This window comes from Stegostoma tigrinum, chromosome 36 (genome assembly GCF_030684315.1).
Source record: "Stegostoma tigrinum isolate sSteTig4 chromosome 36, sSteTig4.hap1, whole genome shotgun sequence".
Classification (NCBI taxonomy): Eukaryota; Metazoa; Chordata; class Chondrichthyes; order Orectolobiformes; family Stegostomatidae; genus Stegostoma; species Stegostoma tigrinum.
In genome coordinates, this window is record NC_081389.1 from 13,632,620 (window position 1) to 13,656,455 (window position 23,836).

The 23,836-nt window shown below is 42.6% G+C and overlaps 1 protein-coding gene across 1 annotated transcript in view; it reads right to left on the reverse strand.

The window, feature by feature from the left end:
* Window positions 1-1,460: 1,460 nt before the first annotated feature.
* Window positions 1,461-23,836, reverse strand: part of LOC125446800 (dual oxidase 1-like) — a 116,325-nt gene continuing 93,949 nt past the window's right edge. The window contains exons 29-34 of the mRNA XM_048520630.2: window positions 22,333-22,486; window positions 19,023-19,255; window positions 12,960-13,118; window positions 10,026-10,181; window positions 7,941-8,069; window positions 1,461-6,545 (exon numbers count right to left, since the gene is read on the reverse strand). Of these exons, the coding sequence (XP_048376587.1) occupies window positions 6,423-6,545; window positions 7,941-8,069; window positions 10,026-10,181; window positions 12,960-13,118; window positions 19,023-19,255; window positions 22,333-22,486 (954 nt within the window). The 3' untranslated portion in view covers window positions 1,461-6,422. The remainder of the gene's footprint in view (window positions 6,546-7,940; window positions 8,070-10,025; window positions 10,182-12,959; window positions 13,119-19,022; window positions 19,256-22,332; window positions 22,487-23,836) is intronic.

Below are 23,836 nucleotides of genomic sequence, written 5' to 3' on the forward strand. Positions count from 1 at the left end.
GATGGAATTTTGAGTATTGCAAAGAATGCTGTTATGTTTAATGATATTGTCATTGAACTGCACATCCTTCAGTCCAACTCGTTCATGATAACCAGGTATCCTAAATTAATCTAGTCCCATTTGCCTGCATTTGGCCGACATACCTATCCAGATGCCTTTTACATTATTGTGCCAGTCTCCACCTCTTCCTCTGGCAGCTTATTCCTTACACGCACCACGAATTGCATGAAAAGTTGCCCCTTAAGTCCTTTTTAAATGTTATCTCTCTCACATTAAAACTATGCCCTCCAGTTTTGGACTCCTATCCTGGGGAAAAGACCTTGGCTATTCACCCTATTAATGCCCCTCATGATTTTATAAACTTTTATAAGGTTACCCCTCAGCCTCCGATTCTCCAGAAAAATTAGCCCCAGCCTATTCAGCCTCTCCCTATAACACAAAATCTCCAGCCCGGCATCTTCTCTGCACTCTTTCAAGTTCCGCAACATCTATCCTACAGCAGGGAGATCAGAATTGATTGCAGTATTCCAAAAGTGGCCTAACCATGACCAGTACAGCTGCAAAATGACATCCCAACTCCAATTCTCAATGCACTGATCTACAGAGGCAAGCATACCAGATGCCTTCTTCATTATCCTATCCACCTGCATCTCCACCTTCAAGAAACTATGAGCCTACGTCCCAAGGCCTCTTTGCTCCGCAACACGCCCCCTGACCTTAGCATTAAGTATATAAGTCCTGCCTTGATTTGCCTTACCAAAGTGCAGCCCCTCTCATTCATTTAAACTCAATCTGCCATGTCTCGGCCCATTGGCCTATCTGAACTAGGTCTCATTGTAATCTGAGATAACATTCTTCGCTGTCCACTATACTGCCAATTTTGGTGTCATCTACAAACTACGGAACCAAACCTCCTATATTCACATCCACATCATTTATTATAATGACAAAAAGCAGTGCACCCTGCACAGATCCTTGTGACACATCGCTTGTCACAGACCTCCAGTCTCAAAACAATTATCCACCACCACCCTCTGTTTCCTATCTTCGAACCAATTTTGTTGCCAGATGGCTGCTTCTCCTTGGATTCTATGTGATCAAATTTTGAATTTTACCACATGTTTGAAAATCTTCAAATGTATGTTATATGTAATTAGTTTGGTTTACTCTAGTTTTACTTCTCTTGTCTAATAAACTTCTGTGCAGCTGTGAAAACAAAATTTGCAGTATTGCGAGCTTGTGTTTCAGTGAAAGACCTCGTTAAAACCAAAACTATGATTTATCAAGCTGGATTTCAGTCTAAGGCCTGACATGTCCAGTGATAATGTCTACTGGAATCATAATACTGCCCAAATACCTGTGTCTTAGTTGAGAATGAATGTATGTTTATTTGGATTTTTAAAGGGGTATAAGTTTAAGTCACTTACCAGGAGGTTAATAATCCTTTCTTTTCGCTGCTATTTGTTAGAAAAGAAGAATTTATTGTCAGATGTACTTTTACATGAAAAATACATTTAGATTTCATAAGTCACCCCCACCACAACACCTACATCAATGACAGAAATCATACTTAAAAGAATATTAAGACAAAATACATCACAGTTCAGTTAATGGCTCCGGGGTCAGGAAAGCCAATTTAGGAATGATGGAATTTGCTGAAGACACAGCCAGGATGAGGCTGCCACTGCTGGAATTCTGGGCCAGAAACTTCCACTGAAAAAGACTGCCATGCCAGGCCGACACTGTCACTCCTGGACGAGACTACCTGCTGGTCAGCTGGAATGCCTGGACAAGACCTCCACACGCTGGGACCAGACTGCCGCACTATGGAGGCTGACACACAGGGAGACCACAAGGCCAGGCTAGGACCGCCTTTCTCCTCCATCAGGCACCTGGGCCTTGCTGCTGACCTGCAGCGTTGGCCTAGCCTGTGAGTACATGCCTAGAGAGTCAGCCTGGGACCTATTCCTCGCTCACGTGAAGACCCTGGCCTAGCTTGCAGCCATTTACAGCTCGTCCTGGTGTTGCTGCTGTTAACGCCAGAGGCTTAAGCTAATGAGTGAATCTGACTCTGACTGTCATGTGAATCTCTTGCGGCCTGAGCAGGGTTCTACCATCTGGGAGCGAGTGCCAAAATTGGGAGAGTTGACTCATAGACTAGTCAAACAATAGCCAAACAGCTACACTTATTGAATGATAATTTACAGACAAATTCTGTTAATAATTAATTCTGGTACATTAATTAGAGTTATTTCCTGTTAATGACAAAACCTGGTTTGAATTGTTTTTGGCCTGAACAGCAGTCAGTTAGGCAAATTGGTATTTTTGGTGGTCTATTAAGATTTTATGATGGTTTGTGGAACCTTGCCGTAATAAAAGTGCAAATTTTAACAATGTAAAATCTAGAGGATTTCATTTGATTATTATGGAAATCCCTGTTCTGATTTAACTGAATGAGTAGCATAGAAGGGAAGTAAGACTCTCCTAAATTGATTCCATAATTCTTATTACCGTTGTGAAAAGGTATTTGTTGCACAACGTTTTCAAACTTTGAATTGATGTCCATCAACCCATATCCTACTTACTAAATTCTCTACCCAGCTGTACTAAGTTGTTGGGTCTATGCTCATTTTCTTTAATCTCTCGCTGTGTATCCCCCTCTCTTTCTAGAAGTATTAGGATGAGCAAAGGAGAAAGAGAATTCATGGAAAAAACACAAAACATTTGATGTTAAAAATGGGAGAACTGCATCAGCATTTATTTTGATGTAATAGCAAACTGTAACCACATGGTGGCAGAAACAAACCATAACTGAGCTCAGTTAATCATTCAATTGTAGTCCTGGTGTGGAGGTGCTGGCGTTGGACTGGGGCGGAAAAAGTCAGGAGTGACACAGCACCAGGTTGCAGTCCAATAAGTTTATTTAAAAACAGAAGCTTTCAGAGCCCCTTCATTGCAATTATGCTTAACATATTAATAAACTACCTTAGTTATGCAAGTCAAGTGCCTCATCTGTCTTGACACACCAGTGGTGCTGCGCTTCAGCAGTGTAGTGTGAAGAGAAATGGAGCTTTACCTAACTCAGTCTTGGTTGGAAACTAATTTTACACTAATGGGAAACTGGAAACGGTAAAATTGTAAAATACTTACTGGGGAAGCTTCTATAGTGTAGTGGTAATCATATTTGTCCAATATGCAAAAGAGCCTGTGTGTGGAACTGGGCAGAAACATTAGTCTCACCTGTGGTCTCTCCTCTCCCATAGATAATTAGACAGGCCCCAGACTCGGCACAGAATAAAGAGAGGATTGGTGGCAGTGAGACATCCAAAGCAGGATGCCACATGGTGGCAGCGCGGGTATCTGAAACTAGAACAGATATGGATGGGACTTTGAGCAAAATTGGAATATTAAAGTCAGGGGCTAACGAAGGGATGGGTGAGGGTTTCAGATTGGCTCATACAGAAATGAAAATGGGTGATAGTAGGGGCAGGCACTATGGACTATAACATTAGAAACTGAGCTGATGGTCAGATAGGATTGTGAACAGACTGTGACTAAAGACAAGGGTTGAATCAAAGTTGAGGGAATGTAGTTTGAGTACTGCTGAAAAGGGAGGCATGTCCTGGTGAGTACAAGATGAGAAGTGATCAGCAACAAGTTTCCCTTTTCAGCAATACTCGAATTGTATACTACCAGGCAAATGTTTGGAATCGAGTTTATGATGGGATAAGCCATCAACAAAAGGTTTGGCCAGCCAAAGTTTAATTAGATTTGGCTGTCAGACAATAGCTGGCCAGTCTCCTTTCTGAACTCATGGGTACCTGAAGTCTAGAATCTTTGATTGGTCTAGATGGGACTTTGAATGCGAACCAACACTTCCCTGGTCTGTGTGGTTCAGATTGTCAGGAGAACTGCTTTTATAACAGTCAGCAGTGGATACACAGTCACAGCAGTCACTGTACACCACCACCACCTCCTTTATATTGGCTCCTTGTTTGTAAAATTTCCAGATTTCAGAATATCCAAGAAATTTAGCTGTAATAATCTTTTCACTTCTGCGGACCCAACATTCAGTTTATATGGTTCTTTCACTATTTTCAGGTCAGGATGGTGTGTCGGTTGGCGGTGGTAGTGGTGGAGGGGGTGGAACTTCCAAGTGGTGGTGTGCTCATGCGTCTGCTGCCCTTGTCCTTCTAGATGTCAGAGGTCATAGTGGCCGGGGGTGTATGGGTTATAGGGGGATGGGTCTGGGTGGAATGTTTTGAGGTTTGGTGTGGACTTGTTGGGCTGAAGGGCCTGTTTCCACACTGTAGGGATTCTACGATTCTAAGAAGAAGAGGAGGTCACAAGTTTGGAAGATGATATCGACTGAACCTTAGTGAATAGCTGCAATGCATCTTGGGATGGTAAACACTGCTCTTTCAGAGGTAGTGGAAGTGAATGCTTAAGTGGGGAAATGGGTGTTGATTAAGTAGGTTGATTTGTCCCAGATGGTGTTGAACATTTTTTTAATTCTCTTGGCAATTTGAAGTAATTGCCTGTACTTAAAAGTTACGTATTGTTCAATAAACAATGAATTATCCAACAATTTGGCTTAAGCAACATCAGTAAAATAGCAAAGATAATTCATTTTTGGAAGCACTGCTCCCAGATTATTTTAGTTATTCTGCTTTAAATTAAGAATATCATTTCCTTCTTTGGGTTTAGTTCCTTGATAGGATCATATTACCGTAAACTTATCTTTCATTTCAAAAGACAATTGATGTATGAAGCACATAATTTTCCATTTCCTTCTGCCACTTTCCTTTCCAGAAAACAACTGCTGCCTTTTTAGTATTTGTTTCGAGATTATAAAATTAAAACTGAAAGTTACTTCCTTCAGTGGTTACCTGCTTTTAAAGTTTCAAGTTAATGGTCCATTTGAGAGAGCATGCAGTTTTGATACAAAACGGAGAACATATTCCTCAGGATGAAACTAAACTGAAATGACCACTTCATTCCAGTTCGTTTGGACTTAGGGTATTTTACTAAAAAACTGAGCAAAGCTTACAGAAATCACAAGGATACAGACTCAATGGACATGTTGTGTCACATTGGGCAGAGTTATAGAGTGGGATATGGACTCTGGAGCATGAGAGGGAACAGCACTAAGCTGTCCAAATTAATTCATGCTAAAAAAGAAATCAGAGACAAACAAGTTGCATTTAAATCCAGACCTTGTGTAGCAATTTGTGGTGATTCATGCTTTAAAAAAGACATTTTGATGGGATATGGGCATCACCAGCAAGGCCAGTGCCTTTCCCCAGTTGCTCTCAAACTAAGTAGTTTGGAAGGCCCTTTCAGAGATCAGTTAAGAGTCAAGCCTATTGCTGTGGGTCTGGAGTCATGTGAAGACCAGACTAGATAGGGATGGCAGATTTCCTTTCCTGAAGGACATTAGAGAACCAGATGGATTTTCACGACAATCAAAACCATTAGAAATTGGAACAATAATTTGGCCTCTCGAGCCTGCTCCTACATTCAGTAGGATCACGGCTGATCTGACATTACTCATATCCACTTTCCTACCTTTTTCCCATAAACCTTAATTCACCTATTGACCAAAATCTATCTCAGCCTTAAATAGGCACAAGGACTCTGTCCCCACTGCTGTGTGTTCCAAAGATTCTCAACCATTTAAGAGAAGAAATCCCTCCTTATGTCAATCTTAAATTGGCACCCCTTTACTCTGAGACTATGCCTTCTGGTCGTAGACTCCTACATGAGGGGAAATATCCTCTCACCATTTACCCTGTCGAGCCCTTTAAAAATCCTATATGTTTCAAAGAGATCACCACTCATTCATCTAACTCCAGTGAGTAGCGTGCCAACCAGTTTGCAGAAGTTTTATGGTCTTGAGACTTTCAATTCCGGACATTTATTTATTTGAATGTAAATCCACTGTCAGTCATGGGTGATTCGAACTCGTGTCCTCAGAGCACTAATGTGGACCAGTATCACAGAGACATTATCATCATCAGCCTCAAAGTCATAAGGAATCTCTTCCTTTACACAAGCACTGGCTGATTAATATTAATAATTAATAAAAACATTAATAACCACACATTTGATTCAGATGGCACACCTTCAGCAAAATCTAGATCATTAGAGACATTTTTTTGCTATAAATCCTTACAAATGAAAAATTAGCTTGCCAGAGAATCAAAACAGATTTACAGATCACGCAACGAGGTTAGGCACAAAGATAAATAACAAGTACACTTTTATGTGCATATAACGGGAGATAAAGAGTCAAACATTTTCATGATTCAAAAAATATTCCTTCACTGCAAGTAAATTGCACAAAATCGAACATTTTGAATTGTGTGTGGTGGCGGGGGGGTGGGGTGGGGGTGCTGTTATTCCCCTATTAATGGGTGAGGTTAGAAGTTCTCATAGTGATGGTTAAATTGGATCTTACTCCTCTTGTTCATGTCCTTGCAGGCCTTTTCCACATTTGTAGTCATACCCGGAGGTCCACAACTGAAGACCCCAATCTTCATAACCTGACCAAACAAACAAGACATAATTTCACTCCAGATCAGATTTCATACCTCTCTCATTAACCCCAAGCAGTGTTCAAAAAGATTGACATTCTTTCTTTCAATGCATTCTTTTATTGTGACATTTTGTTCCTGTTTTATCCACAGTATTTGTCTGAACTTGCCTGTTTTGATTTCACAAGCTCCAAAAACAGACTGTACAAGAGCATTGCTGACAAACCAGAATGTGTCAAAAACTGTCATTCTGCACTCATCAGGACACATGCAAGAATGCCAAATTTCACATGGAACAACAATTCATTCTACATGAGAAACAGATGCTGATTGATCGGCAAGTGAGCTCTGATTTGTCCAGGTGTTGCTATGGTGAATGTAACACGGGATTATTATCTTCATTGTAAAATAACTGTGTGACATAAATTGTTACTTCCTTAGAAAGTTGCAATTCTTGTATCTGTCCTGTTGTGTGCCAGACCAACAGTTTCAATAGCTTTGCTTCTTCATGGCCAGGCAGCTATTTATATAACCTAGATAATAAAATGTGAGGCTGGATGAACACAGCAGGCCAAGCAGCATCTCAGGAGCACAAAAGCTGACGTTTCGGGCCTAGACCCTTCATCAGACCCTTCTCTCTGATGAAGGGTCTAGGCCCGAAACGTCAGCTTTTGTGCTCCTGAGATGCTGCTTGGCCTGCTGTGTTCATCCAGCCTCACATTTTATTATCTTGGAATTCTCCAGCATCTGCAGTTCCCATTATCTCTGATACTATTTATATAACCTACATGCTTTTGATCCCTGCTGCATTTTCATTCTATAAGCAGGCAAATATAGGAATGCTAAGGTACACAAATTCATGTTGCTAGCGTATTGGATTCCAAGCATTGCCCTGTTCCTGGATTATTTTCCTGAGGCTGAGAAGGAGAAAGCATACACAGATAATCTTGTTTTTTTTTCTGACGTTGACTGAGAGATAATTATTGGCCAAGAAATATGTTTTGGAAAAAATGCTACAGGATTTTTTAACATCCACCTAAGCTGACAGATGGGGCCTCAGTAAACATCTCATCACAAAGGCACCAACAATATTGCAGTCCTTCCTCAGTAAAACATAGGAATGTCAGCCCTGACTTTTGTGCTCAAGCCTTGGAGTGGGACTCCTGACTCCAATGCAAGAACTCCACCTCTGAGCCATGACTGACATTCTCAATAAATACAAGGCTGCAGAAAATAGGGGGCATTATGAGGCACTAGTCACACCTTCTCAATTTGGGAGCATACCTAACACTGGAACAAACTTATAAGCTCAGGTAAGAATTCCCCTGTCAAGACTGTCACAACCCATCAATTTACAAAGGCCTCACAATGAAAATCAAATGGCTCCCTTATGCCAGCACTCACCTCTGGGTGCACCTCCATCAGAGAACGGAAGAAAGGGACAAATTGGGGACGTCCAAAGTGAGTTACGGAGCGAAGTCCAGTGAACAAGCTACGGTTTGACACTTTCTGGAAGTGACGTTCGCAAATGTACTAAAGCAAGAAACAGAAAATGAAATGTTCTGTGAGGTCAGAAGGAGTGTCCAGTGGCCTAGAACTTCCAGTCAGTGGCGATGCTGGGTACCTCTGCTCATGAAATTCCTAACCAATAGTAACAATATTGCACATCTCTCCAGGCATCCTTTGATCCCAGCTGATGGAGAAACAGATGGTGCAACACCTCCTGGGCAAGTCCAGTAAGCAGGTTCGAGTCAGGGGAGGGAGATGAGACTTCTCCTGCTGCCCTTACAGCAGTAGCTGCCTTATTCATGCATGTTTTAAAGGTCTGAGTCTGTGAATGAATGAGTGTGAATGAGTAGGTTATCTAAGAGTGCAAAGGCATCTTGATCAATTGAGCCAACGGGCCAAGGAGTGGCAGATGAAGCTAAATTTAGATTAATGAGAGGTGTTGCGTTTTGGTAAGATAAATAAGGGGAAGACTTAAACAGTTAATGGTACGGCCCTGGGGAGTGTTGTCAAATAGAGAGACCTAAGGGTCCACAGGTGCATAGTTCCTTGAAAGTTGCATCACAAGTAAACAGGGTGGTAAAGAAGGCATTTGGCATGCTTTCCTTCATTACTCAGATGTTTGAGTATAGCAGTTGGGACTTCATGTTGAAGTCATACAGGATGTTGGTGAGGCCAGTTTTGGAGTACTGTGTCCAGCTCCAGGAAGGATATTATTAAATTGGAGAGGGTGCAGAAAGGATTTGTCAGATACTGTTTGGACCAGAGGGTTTGAGTTATAAGAAGATGCTGGATATGCGGGGACTTTTTTCACTGGCATGTAGGAGTTTGAGGGGTGACCTTATACGGGTTTAGAAAATCATGATAGGCATAGATAAGGTGAATAGCAAAGGTCTTTTCCCCAGGGTTGGGGAGTTCAAAACTAGATGACACATTTTTAAGGTGCGAGGAGAAAGACTTAAAAGGGACCTGAGGGACAACCTTTTCATGCAGAGAGTAGTTCATGTGTGGAAGGAACTGCCAGAAGAAATGGTAGATGCAGCTACAGTTACAAAATTTAAAAGACATTTGTACAGGTACATGATAGGAAAGGTTTACAGGGATATGAGTCAAAAACAGACAAATGAGACTAGTTTAGTTTGGGAAATCTGGTCGGCACGGATTGGTTAGACCAAAGGGTCTGTTTCTGTGCTGTGTGACTCTATGAATCTATGAGTGAACAAGCGAGTGGATGAGTGGGTAAATGAGTGAATAGGTAAGTGGGTGGTTTGGCTGGTTGGCAGGTGTGGTTCAGAAGGTGACAGGATGGAGTGTCAATGGCTTTAGTTTGGGGCTAGTTGAGGAGTCAGGCTAGTGGGTAGGCAGTTAGCGGTGTAGTTGGTTGGGGCTGGGGCAGAGGGTAAGATGAATAGTTGGGGTGTAATCGAGTAGAAGTTGAATGGAGTTGAAAGAGTACTTGGGTCTAGTTGGGGGGTAATCGAGGGAGGGGCGTAGTTAGGTGAACGGGTGAGGAAGAGTATCAGTTGTAATATTACTCAGCCGTTAGAATAGACTGTAAACCTCCAAACATTCCCAGGATAAATCCTGTGTATCTGGTCTGTATTTTTGCCCTGGGTTCAGGGTTGGTGTCACTTTTGCAGGGTCACAATCCAGCCTCTTGGCAGTTTAAATATCCCAGGAAATTCCCTGTCAAAGCAATGGGACAACCATAGGGTCCTGATCAGGGCCAGGCATGGAAATGACAGATCCCTGTGCTGCTTCCAGCACAGTCCTCCAGCTCCGTTCGCCAACCCAAAGCCCAGCAGCCCCTACCCTGGACCAAAATGCAGGTGACCAACTCCTTGGGCCCTGAGGTACTACACAGTCCCACACTCTGGTCTCATCGCTGATGCTTAGGAGATGGGAAAATGAGGGCCAATAAATCACTGGTTAACTTAGTGCTGACTAGGCCTTATATAAATCGAGGCTCAAATGTTTGCTTACGAGCATGGTGGTCCTCAGGTCAAACTTCTCTGCCAGCTGTGTGATGTAGATATGGACGGTCACCAGGGAATTTTTATCAGCTTCTTCAACTTCACGGATGATGTCCGCCAGCCACTCAAACTGCCTCTGTGTCCGAGTCACCCAGATGAAGTAGATCTGTCATCAGGGAGTTTTAAAGAGGAATTAGAGCAAAACAAAGCATAGGAACATGGGAACTGTGAGCCAGAGTAGGCTGCTTCACCCTTCAAGCCTCCACTATTTAATGCCATCATGGCTGACCAGCCAACTCAGTCCCCTGTTCCCACTTTTTCCCCACATCCTTTGACCCCTTTATCCCTAAGGACCAAACTTAATTCCTCTATCTAATTGTCCCCATAAGCAGCTATTCATTCTCCCAGGCTGATCATTATCCACTAGTTTGTCCAACTGTTCTTCTCTCTGTTTGGGCTCTATCTCCACCTGTCGTTTCCTCCTTCTCCCCTCCCCTTACCCGATCTTCTGCATAATATCAACATTTTCCTAGCTACTACCAGTTCTAAAGAAGGGTCACTGGACCCGAAACGTTAACTCTGATTTCTATCTACAAGTACTGCTTGACCCACTGACTTTTTTCAACAGTTTCCATTTCCGGTTCTGATTTCCAACATCAAACAGTTCTATCAGTTTTTATACCTATCTCCTTCCAGAAAACATTCAAAGTTTTGGCCACAAATGCTTTCTGTGGCCGAGAATTCCACAGGTTCACCGCTCTCCTGGGTGAAGATATTGTTCTTAATTTCTCCTTAAAAGGAGTCATGCAATGTGTAAATGTGGGAAACATGGTATTAGCAGAGTACCTCCAAGTGAAGGGAAGCTGAATCCTTATCCTAAAATCCTGGATTTTTAACACTTGCAATAAAATGCCCTCTGAGTATTGCTAAGGACTAAGTTCCCAGCTTCTGGTCGCCACCATGCTGTTTCACCTGTTAACTGGAAATTACATGGAGTTGTCATTATGTTGCTGTCCTTAAAATGAAAAGACTAACATTCTTGGGCAGCAATCGAGCTTTCACTGGGTAGCCAGATATATATTTGAAAAGGAAGAATTGTACAACTGTGGGAAAGAGTGGCTGATATTCAGACAAAAAGAAGTTTCAGCCCTTTTGTTTTGCAAAATTGGAATCTTTGGCCACTCCTAAGGACACAAAATGAAGAAAGAGGAATGTCCAAAGAATTAAAGGTTAGGTTGTATTTGACAGGCTAAATTGCCCCTTAGTGTCCAGGGATATGAAGATTAGGTGGATTTGACTGGCTAAATTGCCCCATAGTGTTCAGAGATGTGCAGGTTCGGTGGACTAGATAGGCTAAGTTGCCCTGTAGTGTCCAGAGATGTACAGGTTAGGTAGATTAAGTAGGCTAAATTTGCCGAACTGTCCAGTGATGTGTAGGTTAAGTGGATTGGAGAGGCTAAATTGCCTTGTAGTGTCCAGTGATGTGTAGGTTAGGCCAGGGAGAATGCGAATTACGGGGACAGCGTAGGAGGCTAGGTCTGGCTGGGATTCTCTTTGGATGATCAGTCCAGACTTAATTGGCTGAATGGCCTTTTCTGCACTGTGGGGTTTCTATGATTCTACGGTTAGATTTCAAAACCAATATCAGATCTTGTATAAAGCCTCCTCAAGTTATTAAATGAGAAAGCAGCGTAAAGATTGCAGCTTTGCACCATGCTCCAGGAAAAGGTGTTCCCTTTAATGATCATTACATGATTACAGCTTGGCAGATTGGAATGCACTGTAACTTTTTAGAATAAGGAAAATGACATTGAATTGTCAGTAGATGGGCAAGATTAATGTTCCATAGATATTATACCACAAAGTGCCTGAGGAATTATCTGCATGAAACTTCTAATTAGTGTAAAATTAGTCACTGAACTTGAAAATACTTTCCAGATAAATAATGTGAAAGAACATTATGTGAACTATCACGGAAGTAGCTAAATATTGCAACGAATTCAAATAAATCATAAAATACACCCCTTCCTTGTTTTCTGAAAGCATGCATAATATGATACATCCTTGATGAACATGAGAACAACCTCAGATGAACTCTGGTCTACAAAATTAAACACAAAGACAACACTGAGATTTGGCACCCCTCATTATTATATCAACACCAAACTCATCCTTTGTTCCTTGACTGAGTGTCCTGCCAGTGTGAGACTGAGACAAAGGCTAGAAGGCTAATGTTAACTTATTTCAGCTACTACAGCATTTGTCTTTCTCCAGCCAACGACTAATTATCCTGGAGAAGATGGTAGTGAGACACACTGTTAAACACAACTGAGTGAGCTAATGAGGACATCTCTGGGAGTAGTCAACCGTATTGGTGTGAGTCTGGAATCACACACAGGCTAAATCAGGTATGGATGGCATATTTCCTACCCTAAAGGACTTTGGTGAATCCTGTGTTATTTGACAATAGTGTGGGAGTTTATGGATCGCCATTCCTCCTTTTGTATAATTAACACGTATTTAAAATTTCCCAAATGGCATGGTAGTATTTGAATTAATATTTCTGGCCTCTGGAGTGTTATCCTAGCTACAACATAACTACAACATCATCGTGTCACAACAAATGGCCTCAATGCTTCTGGATTGAAGGAAGGCAAAGGAATAAGCTGCCCATTTAACACGCTCCTAAGAGCTTTCTAAGTTTGAGGATCTTGCAAAATGTGCAACAGAATGTGTTTGTTATGGCCTGTCTGGCCAAATAGTGGTTGACACACTGTCTCTCCTCAGGCATACACATGATCGCCAATCGCCAGGACCAATGGAACAGTGGACTGATAAATGTCATGTGAGAAAGAAGGAAATCTGCAATAGGGACGCCTGCTGTTCTTATTCAAAGGCTGCGTCACATTTAAAAATGAATCAGGACACATTCAGGCCAGTTTACCTTCTTACATAATATTTTGCTGTTGGTGGTTGACTTGAAGACAAGGTCTTTGAGGATAGATGCAAACGGTGTCACACCAATCCCTCCTCCTACCAGAACAGACACCTCAAACTTGTTCCATTCTTGGTGGCCCTCACCAAATGGCCCATCCAGGTAGATCTAAGGGGAAAGAAAAAAAAATCTGTTTCAAGTTTGGTCTTTGATACTGTGTTATAGTTAAACTCGTGATATGTATGCTCTTAGGAACTTTGCTATTTAAGTAGGATACTGCTTTTAGTATGACCTAGAATTTAGACATCGTATTAATGGCCGTTTATGTGGCTCAATTCAAATGCTGTTCAGTAATACGTCTGTGAAACATTTTGATCCATTATAGGTGCTATATAAATATTCTGTGGAAAATAATTTGACTGTATGTAATAGCTGTACAAATGCCGGTATCCTGCCACCGAGCCCCCCTTTATTTACATGTGCACAGTACACTGGTTGTATCCAGCCAGCTCGGAGTGAATCCCTGAAGTGAGGAGATTCTGAATCCCCTGTTATTGTCTGTCATCCAAGGCTCCCTGATTGACATGGGACAACAACCCCAATCAAGGATCTTATAGTCAATAAGATCCACCTGGTTCCACTCAATATACTACAATGAATTGAAATAAGTGTTTCCCTTCTGAAATCACTTGCCATCTTCCAGTCTCAATACATTCATAATAGCTGCAGTGAGACGTCAGTTGCATTACGATGCAACTCTCTTCACTTACATTCCCCAGTTGCCCTTGCAATAGGAATGCTGGGTTTTCAGGAATGCATTTGCAATGCTATAATATACAACGAGCATAAGAACTCTTTCCCCAACCTCCTGCAAAGTGGTAAAGACTAGCACTCCTGAAGCTGTCCAGAGCTACGGTCACTTAAATCCCATCGTTAATACAAATGATTAAATTGTCTACTCTGAGGAACGGTCACTGGACCCATAATGTTAACTCTGATTTCTCTCCACAAATGTTGCCACACCTACTGAGCTTTTCCAGCAATTTCTGCTTTTGTTTTTGATTTCTGGCATCTGCAGTTCTGTTGGTTCTGACTAAATTGTCTGCCGCATGTTCAGGTTTACACACCATTTCCATTTCACATGGCTATTTTAATTCAAAGGGTGTTAGCAGAGAACTTTCTGTTCGGTATCTGTAAGGTAAACCATTCAGAGATGTTATTACACACCTCCAGAGCAGGTGGGGTTTGAAGCTGGCCCTCTCGGTCCAGAGGTAGGAACACCACCACGGTACTACAAGAAGGCCCAGAACTTTCATTTAGAGGTTTTATAATCGACCTATTCAGAAATGTTACTACACACCTCTAGAGCAGGTGGGACTCGAACAGAGATCTCCTGGCCTACAGGTAGGAACACTACCACATCACATCACAAAAGGCCCCAGAACTTTCTTTTGTTCCTTCAAGGAAATGGACATCACCTACAAGGTCAGCATCCATTGCCCACCCATAACTGAGTGAAGAAGTTAAAGGTGAGCCATCTGTTTGATCATTTGCAGCCCATCCGGGAGAGGTATTCTCAGAGTACTATTAGAGAGGGAATTCCGGGATTTTGACCCAGTGAAAGTGAAGGAATGATGATATTGTTCCAAGGCAGCATCGTGTGTGGTTTGAAAGGAGACTTGGAGGGAGATGATGTTTCCTTGTATCTGCCACCTTTTAGGTGAAGAGATCTCTGGAAGGTGCTACAGAAGCAGACTTACCAAGTTTCTTGTAGACAGAACACACTGCTGTGCTGTCATTGAGAGAATGGATGTTTAAGGAGATGGATGGAGTGTTGATCAAATATGCTATTTTGTTCTGGATGATGTCAAAATCCTTGAGTGATATTGGAGTGTTAGACAGGCATATGAATAATATTCCACCACATTCTTTTGTGATATTGACTGAGATATAAATATTGGTGATGACACTGAAGAGCTCATCCTTGCTGTTCTTTAATACAGTACCATAGGATTCTTCACATTCAACTAAAACACTTAAGAGGGTAAATGGGGCCTCTGCTTTTAACAGTCCTCCTGAGAAACAGAACCTCTGACAGTACAGCAACCTCTCAGAGTAACAGCCTTGATTTATACATCAAATCCTGAGCTTGAATGGGACACAGAATCTTGTTATTCAGAAGTTACTAACCGAGCTGCAGCTGATAGCAAAGAGCTCAATGACAGATCACAGTTGTGTTATCAGCTGGAAAATTATGAATAGTTCCCCGGCTGCCTTTATGTACAACCCGGTTAAAGAGAGGAACAAAATAATTCTTATTTAGTCTTGACAGGTCTCTATCCCATTGAAAATATCTCATGCGTGACAACAGGGGTTACAGCCGATGACCCATCAGCTTATTCACATTTACAGGTTGTCTGTAAACACATGCTGAAACTTCCATCACTTGTTAATAGTGGGCGATTAATGCGCTGTAGGAAAAAGGACTAAAGGTTGTGCTGGAGCTGCAAACAAACTTATTTACGCATGAAATGACTGATTCCACAAAACTCTACTGTCAGAGAAATGTCGAATGAGATTTTTAAAAAAAATTTGCTTGTGGGTGGGGGTTACTGGTTGGACCAGTATTTATTGCCCTTCACTAGTTAACCTTGAGAAGATAGTGATGAACTGCCTGCTTGAACTGATGCAGTAGGTATGCCCACAATGCCTCAAGGGAAGGAATTCCAAGATTTTGGCCCAGTGACAGTGATATATTTTGCAGTCAGGGTGATGAGTGACTTGCAGGTGGTGGCGTTCCATGTATCAACTGCCCTTATCCTTCTAGATGGAAGTGGCCATGGGTTTGGAAGGTGCTGTGTAAGGATCTTTGGTGAATTTCTGCAGTGCATCTTGTAGAGAATACACACTGCTGCTACTGAGCATCAGTGGTGGAGGGACTGAATGCTTCATAGATCATAATCATGGATCATAGAATCCCTATAGTGTGGAAACATGCCCTTTGACCCAACCAATCCACACTGACCCAACCCCTACCCCACGGAAGGCATACAGTGTTTTAGCTTTTATTAATAGAGGGATCGAGTTCCGGAACCAAGAGGTTATGGTGAAGCTGTACAAAACTCTGGTGCGGCAGCACTTGGAGTATTGTGTACAGTTCTGGTCACCGCATTATAAGAAGGATGTGGAAGCTTTGGAAAGGGTGCAGAGGAGATTTACTAGGATGTTGCCTGGTATGGAGGGAAGGTCTTACGAGGAAAGGCTGAGGGACTTGAGGCTGTTTACATTAGAGAGAAGAAGGTTGAGATGTGACTTAATTGAAACATACAAAATAATCAGAGGGTTAGATAGGGTGGATAGGGAGAGCCTTTTTCCTAGGATGGTGATGGCGAGCACGAGGGGGCATAGCTTTAAAGTGAGAGGTGAAAGATATAGGACAGATGTCAGAGGTAGTTTCTTTACTCAGTGAGTAGTAAGGGAATGGAACGCTTTGCCTGCAACGGTTGTAGATTCGCCAACTTTAGGTACATTTAAGTCGTCATTGGATAAGCATATGGACGTACATGGAATAGTGTAGGTTAGATGAACTTGAGATCGGTATGACAGGTCGGCACAACATCGAGGGCCGAAGGGCCTGTACTGTGCTGTAATGTTCTATGTTCTATTGTAAGTGGAAACAGTTTACATATGGCTGCTGCTTAAAGTTATGTCACTCAACCTGGTAACCCACTAACGAATAATTGTGTTATTCCTTGATAACACTGTGTAAATACAAGATAAAACAATACCTGTTGGAATATATAGAAAAAGTAAGATAGTGACGCTTAAAAAAACAGCACATATATCTTGGGTCAAATAACATGCTCCTGTGCTCATTTTACATACTGGTGGGAAGGAGCCTCAAGGAAATAGAGATGGCTTGGTGATAAAGTGGTTAGCACTGCTGCCTGGGTTAGCACCAGGGACCTGGGTTCAATTCTAGCTTCACGCAACTGTCTGAGTGCAGTTTGCACATTTTCCCTGTCTGTGGGTTTCCTCTGGGTGCTCTGGTTTCTTCCCACAGTCCAAAGATGTGCAGGTTAGGTGGATTGGCCATGCTAAATTACCCATAATGTTCAAGGATGTGTGGCTTAGGTGGAATAATCACTACAATTATTCAAATTGAGTTATTGGTTAACAGGCAGCCTGCGTACAGAACATACTTCCAATGTGGTAGCATCTCTTTTTGAAGGTAGATAATCTGACTCTCAGAGTGGCATCTCCTAGCAGTATAGGTGGCAATTGCAAGATTTGCAGTGGAGGTACTCAGGGACTGGTCCTGCTATAAATGTCCCAAGACAGGCAAAGAAAGGATCTGCTTTAGACATTGTTCATCATGTCTTCAGGACACCACAAAGCATGTTGCAGCTATTGAATTCGCTTTTAAGTGTAGTTACTGCTCTATAATTAAATATGCAAGGTAATTTGCACACAAGTCTCCAAAAATTGCAAATGAATGTGCGACCAGATAACCTATTGTGTTGGTGTTAGTTTCTGCAGATGCATCATTAAGTAAAATGGAAGCTATTACGACACCTGGTTATAGTCCAACAGGTTTATTTGAAGACACAAGCTTTCGGAGTCATGTGATGTCATGTGGTGTTGTGTGATTTTTGACCTTGTCCATCCCAGTCTGACATTGGTACCTCCACATCATCACTCCCCCGAAAGGTGCTGAGATAACTTTTACATCTCCCTGAAAAAGCACATGGGGTCCTCAGGACAATATCTCATCCAAAAAAATGTCACCTCCCAAGAATTCAGCGCTCGGTCATTCATTGAGGTGATAGCCTTGTTTCACTGATCAAGTCTTTAAATGGGGCTTGAATATCTAAGGTTTCCAGGGAGAGGAAAAAGCGCTGCCAACTGCTCTAATCAGACACTGTAGACAATGGGCGATGTACAGGAAACATATTGTCACAATTGGAATTTGCTGATAACATACAGCCTACAAATAGTTCCTTTAACAAATACAAATGTATTAACATGTTACATGTTGTCAGGAATGAATTATAGTTATACAGCACAGAAGAGACACTGCTGTCCATCAAGTCTACACTGGGCTATCTATACTAATGTCACTTTCCAACACTTAGCTCATAGCCTCGAATATTATGACATGTCAAGTGCTCACCTAAATGCCTTTTTAGAAAGTTTTGAGGTTTCCAACCTCAACAACCCACCCAGTGCATTCCAAATTCCCATCAGGCTCTGGGTGAAACAATTATTCCTCAAATCCCCTCAAAACTTCCTACCTTTCACCTCAAAATGATGCCGCCCTCATTACTAACCCTTCAGCAAAGAGGAACAGCCACTTCCTACCCACTCTGTCCAAGCCTATCATAATCTTGTAAACCTTAATTAGGTTCCCTCTCAGCCTTCTCCACTCTAAAAACCAAGCTTATTCAACCTCTCTCCATAGCTAAACTGCTCCATCCTAGGCAATATCCTGGTGATGCTTGGAACACTGAGAAAGGGGAAGCAAAGAAAATTGTCAGCATTGGAATGTGGTCCATAAGAAAGGTGGATATAGAAAAGAAAAACAAAGAAAGGCTGAACAAAGACCATGATGACTCTTAAAAACGTTGTAAGATGACAAATGTTAAATATGCAGGAGGATTGAGCCTAATCACCATCAAACAGATTTAAAGTGCCACAGAGAAGCAGCTTAGGAACAGGAGTAGGCCGTTCAACCCCTCAAGCCTGTTCCACCATTCACTGAGATCATGGTTTATCTGTGATCTAGCTCCATATACCTGCCATATCCCTTAATAACTTTGCTTAACAAAAATCTATCCATTTATCACAGATTTAATTTTAACAACTAAACTAGCATCCACTGCCATTTGTGGAAGAGAGTTCCAAACATCTGCCTCCCTTTGCATGTAGAATTGCTGTCCTAAGGAAGTGACATCAAACACAACAAGAAGTCATTGATTGTTGCAATGATGCCACTTAACATTGCACACAGAGACGATGACAAGCTGGTAAAATTACATTTACTACTGACAGAAATCTCTACAGTCTCCTTACCTTTGGGTATCTACCGAGAAGCGATATATTTTCCAGAGAGTAGATTTCCCGTAATCGAATTGTCCATGGTCCTACTGCCCGGATGTGAAGGCTGAGGGTGTCTTCATGCGGTGCTGAAGTCAGGGTGAAAGGATGGTACTCATTTGTTCCCAGAACAAGGCTTGCAATGCGTACCCACTGACCAGACTTATATTCAAAATCTTTCGGACGTTTAAATTCAAGATTAGTGACCCCTAGAATGAAAGGTATATTGGGTTATTCGCCAGAGTCATTCGGTAAGACAAGTCAGGGCAGGATTTACACAGTTAATGGTAGGGCCCTGGGGAGTGTTGTTGAACAGAGAGACCCAGGGGTGCGGGTACACATTTCCTTGAAGTGGCATCACAGGTAGCCAGGGCGGTGAAAAAGATGTTTGGCACACTTGCCTTCATTGGTCAGGGCATTGAATATAAGAATTGGGACATCATGTTACTGTTGCACGGCACATTGATAAAGTCATATTTTGAGCACTGTGTACAATCCTGGTCACCCTGTTATAGGAAGGATGTTATTAAACTGGGAAAAGTGCAAAAACAATTTACAAGGGTGTTAGCAGGACTGGAAGGTTTGAGGAGGGGCTGGATAGGCTAGAACTTTGTTCCCTGGATTGTAGGAGGCTGAGGAGTGACGTTTTAGAGGTTTATAAAATCTTGAGGGACATAGATAGTGTGAATAGCCAAGGTCTTTTCCCCAGGGTAGGAGAGTCCAAAACTAGAGGGCATAGGTTTGAGGTGAGAGGGGGAAGATTTAAAAGGGAACTGAGGGGTAACTTTCTCACACAGAAAAAGTGTGGTGCATATATGGCTGTCAGAAGAAGGAGTAGACAAGTACATGGATAGGAAAGTTTTAGAGTGGTATGGACCAAACACAGGCAAATGGGAATAGTTCAGCTTAGGAAACCTGGTCTGCATGGATGAGTTGGGCCAAAGTGCCTGTTTCTGTGCTGTATGTCTCCATGAAAGGCCACATCTTTTCAGTGGCAGACTTCTGTGGTTGATGAAAGATTTGGTGTAAATGTAATTCTGATGCCTCAAACCAGTGCCTTGGTTGGAAAACTCTCAAGGAGAGATTTCACAGGCCAGTGGGAATGGCGAGTGTATATTCTCAATGCCTCAAGGAAAGGCATTCCAATATTTTGACCCAGCAACAGTGATATATTTTGCAGTCAGGATGATGATAGACTTGGAAGGGAACTTGCAGATGGTGGCGTTCCATGTATCAACTGCCCTTGTCCTTCTCGATGGAAGCGGCCATGGGTTTGGAAGGTGTTGTGTAAGGATCTTTCGTGAATTTCTGCAGTGCATCTTGTAGACAATACACACTGTTGTTACTGAGCATCAGTGGTGGAGGGATTGAATGCTTCGTTGATCATAAAATCCCTACAGTGTGGAAACATGCCCTTCAGCCCAACAAGTCCACACTGAGCCAACCCCCTACAACCAACCTAATCTCCACATCCCTGAACACTACAGGCAATTTAGCATGGCCAATCCAAAAGCCTGCACATCTTTGGACTGTGGGCGGAAAATGGAGCAGACACAGGGAGAAAGTGCCAACTCCACAGAGACGTTCACCCGAGGGTGGAATTGAACCCGGGTCCCTGATGCTGTGAGGCAGCAGTGCTAACCACTGAGCCACCGTGACGCCCCCTAGCCAGATGCTTGCGGATGTGGTGCCAATAAAGTGGGCTGCTTTGTCCTGGATAATGTCAAGCCTCTGAGCATTGTTGGAGCTTCATCCATCCAGGCAAATGAGGAGTATTCCATCACACTCCTGACCTGAGCCTTGTAGATGGTGGCCAGGCTTTGGAATGTCAGGAAGTGAGTTACTCACTGCAGTATTCCTAACATCTGACCTGCTCTTAGAGTCTCTATGGTGTTTTAAATGGATTAATTCCACTTGTGAATGGCAAGTGTAAATGGGATGTGATGCTGTTTGAGAGGTTCTTTGGAGGCTGCTGCAGGTCACAGGGGGCTTCAGTCCACATCCAACAGTGTCTCCAGGTTGTCTATGATCCATTCGCTGACGTTTGGTTTTCACTGCAGCTTTGGGCTCACAGCCACCCCTATTTGCGGTCCTCAGCTCAAACTCACTAAGAGTGAGATTGCTTGGCAATACTTCCAGAGCTGGTTGTCTAGATCTTGCTCAGTAATAATGGGCCATCCTCAACCCTAACTCGTCCTCTAGCTCTGATCCTCCTGGTGCCTCAAATTCATGTAGACATTGAGTGGCTCAAGAAAGACATGCCTTTGGTTTGCTTCGATCGGGTAAAACTCCAGTGTTTGTTTCCTTGACATGCCACTCTACAGAACTTCTTGTAGCTCTTGGCAGCCCCACCAGATGGCATGGACCCTCAGAGATGGAGAGAACGGGGTTGAAGGGGGTCACTCAAAATGGAGTTGGTCTCACCGAAAACAAACTGCCCTTTCACTTCTTTGCAGAAATAAAACAGTCATCGGTCTGAAGTGTTAACTCTGTTTCTTTCTCCACAGTTGCTGCACTTCCTGAATTTTTTTCTTTAGAATTCATTCACAGAATGTGGGTATTTGCTGGCTAGGCCAGCATTTGTTGCACATCCTTAATGGCCTATGTTTTCATGTATCAACTGCTCTTATCCTTCTAGATGGAAGTGGCCATGGGTTTGGAAGGTGTTGTGTAAGGATCTTTGGTGAATTTCTGCAGTGCATCTTGTAGACAATACACACTGTTGCGACTGAGCATGGTCATCTAAAAAAAACCTCAAAGAACTGAGGATGCTGGAAATCAGAAACAAGAACAGAAGTTGCTGGGAAAAACTCAGCAGGGGTGGCAGCATGTGTGGAGAGAAAGCAGAGCTAATGATTTGGGTCCAGTGATCCTTCTGCAGAACTGATTGTAGATGGGTGTAAGAGTTAAGTACATTGCTGTGGGGTTGTAGTCACATGTAGGCTAGACCAGGTAAGGTGGTCAGTTTCCTTCCTGAATGACCTGACTGCGACATTCACTGCCCTGCAGACATCTCTGAGGTTTGCACAGCTAGAAATAAAATCACAGGGAATGCTACTTCCAAGTGGCAGCTTGAGGATTGCCTGAAACACCCCCTGCAGGATGGCACCAGTATAAAAGAGGAAACACTGGCCCAAAGGCTGAAACCCACAATCTTCTGACTCGAGCTGAGCTGTCCTGACATGTTGAATCAATTTAACTGAAGGCAGCATGATACTGAGTTAAAGAAAGTAAAATGGGATGAGTCGGATTCCTTCATCATATCAACCTGAAACGGAAGCCTTACCTGACGGCAGAAGCTCGGCTTTGACGACTGAAATCTCAATCTTCTTCCTGCTGTAGCTTACAAACTTGTCTCCAACAAAAATGAGGGTGGGGATGATGAAATACACGTGGAATCGTTGTGGCTGAAGAAGAGCAGCACTGCCGTGTAAAAGGATCTGTTTCAAAAAGACACAGATGTGTCTGTTTCTAAGGATAGTTTTATTTCTTTCATCCTATTTACATTTTCACATTCCAGGCCAGTATCCTCTTTCCTCTCTAACTTCTGATGTCACTTTCTCTCTCACTTGTTCTCTCCCCAGCACCATATGCCTTCTTTCTTTAGGTTGGTGCAACAATAGAAATTTAACTTTTGTCCTATCGTTTCCTCAAGCTTTAAGTACATCACCTTCCTCCTTGTAGCACTATAGTTGAGAAATGTTAAACATTCTTTCTCACACTGTCAAACCTTCAACATGCATCACTGTGTTTCTCTTGCAACCAACAGAATATAAAAAGCCCGAGCTCATTCTCTACTTTTCGATTTACCTCTCATTGCTCCCAATCTTTCTAAGCTTGCCTATATAAAGAAGCAGAAATACAATTTGCGAAGACAAAAAGACTTCTGCACCAATATGGCAGCAATTTGGTTGGTGTCAACTATGTATAGTGACATATTTTAGCAGAAGATTACTATCCAATCGAGATAAATTCTCCCAACAATGCCTCTGCTGCATTCTCTGGAAGGGGCATCGAATAAACTCTAATGTCCTCCTTGAAGCCAGCTCCACAAACATTCAGGTAAAACTCCAGTAAAAACAACTAAGATGGACTGGGCACTCTGATGGATGGCTAAAAAGTGCCTACTCTGCTAGGTCCTGCTTTCTCGACTCTCAAATGGTCAGCATTTCAAGGGAGGACAAAGAATTTGTTGCAAAGTCACCCTGAAGGTCTTCTTGAAGTGTGTTAGCATTGATATTAATGACTGGGAGGATGGCTAGCAATTGCCCATAGCAATACTCTTCGAGTCTAGTGGTGCAATGGATAGCACCTCTGCCTCTGAGTCCTGGGCTTGAGTACTATCTTAGGACTTGATGGCTAAGAAAGACAGATTCACAACAAAGCCAAAAGATGCTGGATGTCAATCCTTTCAACGCAGCAGTGGCAGGCAGAAAGATCAAGAGCGATTCTTGTATAGGTGATAAAAACCAAAAGAATTGTGGATGCTGTAAATCAGGAACAAAAACAAAGTTGCTGGAAAAGCTCAACAGGTCTGGCAGCATCTGTGGAGGAGAAAATAGAGTTAACGTTTCGGGTCTGGAGACCCTTCCTCAGGACTTGAGGACCCAAAACATTAATTCTGTTTTCTCCTATATAGGTGGCTGGTGGGAAGGAAGTTGGAGCCTCTACCATCACTATCCATAGGTCTAGACCACGTAGAAGTGTATGCTACCACCACAACTCATACTCTATGGGTGAACTCCAACACTTTACCACACCTCTGCAATGTGCTAATATGATCTGAGCTG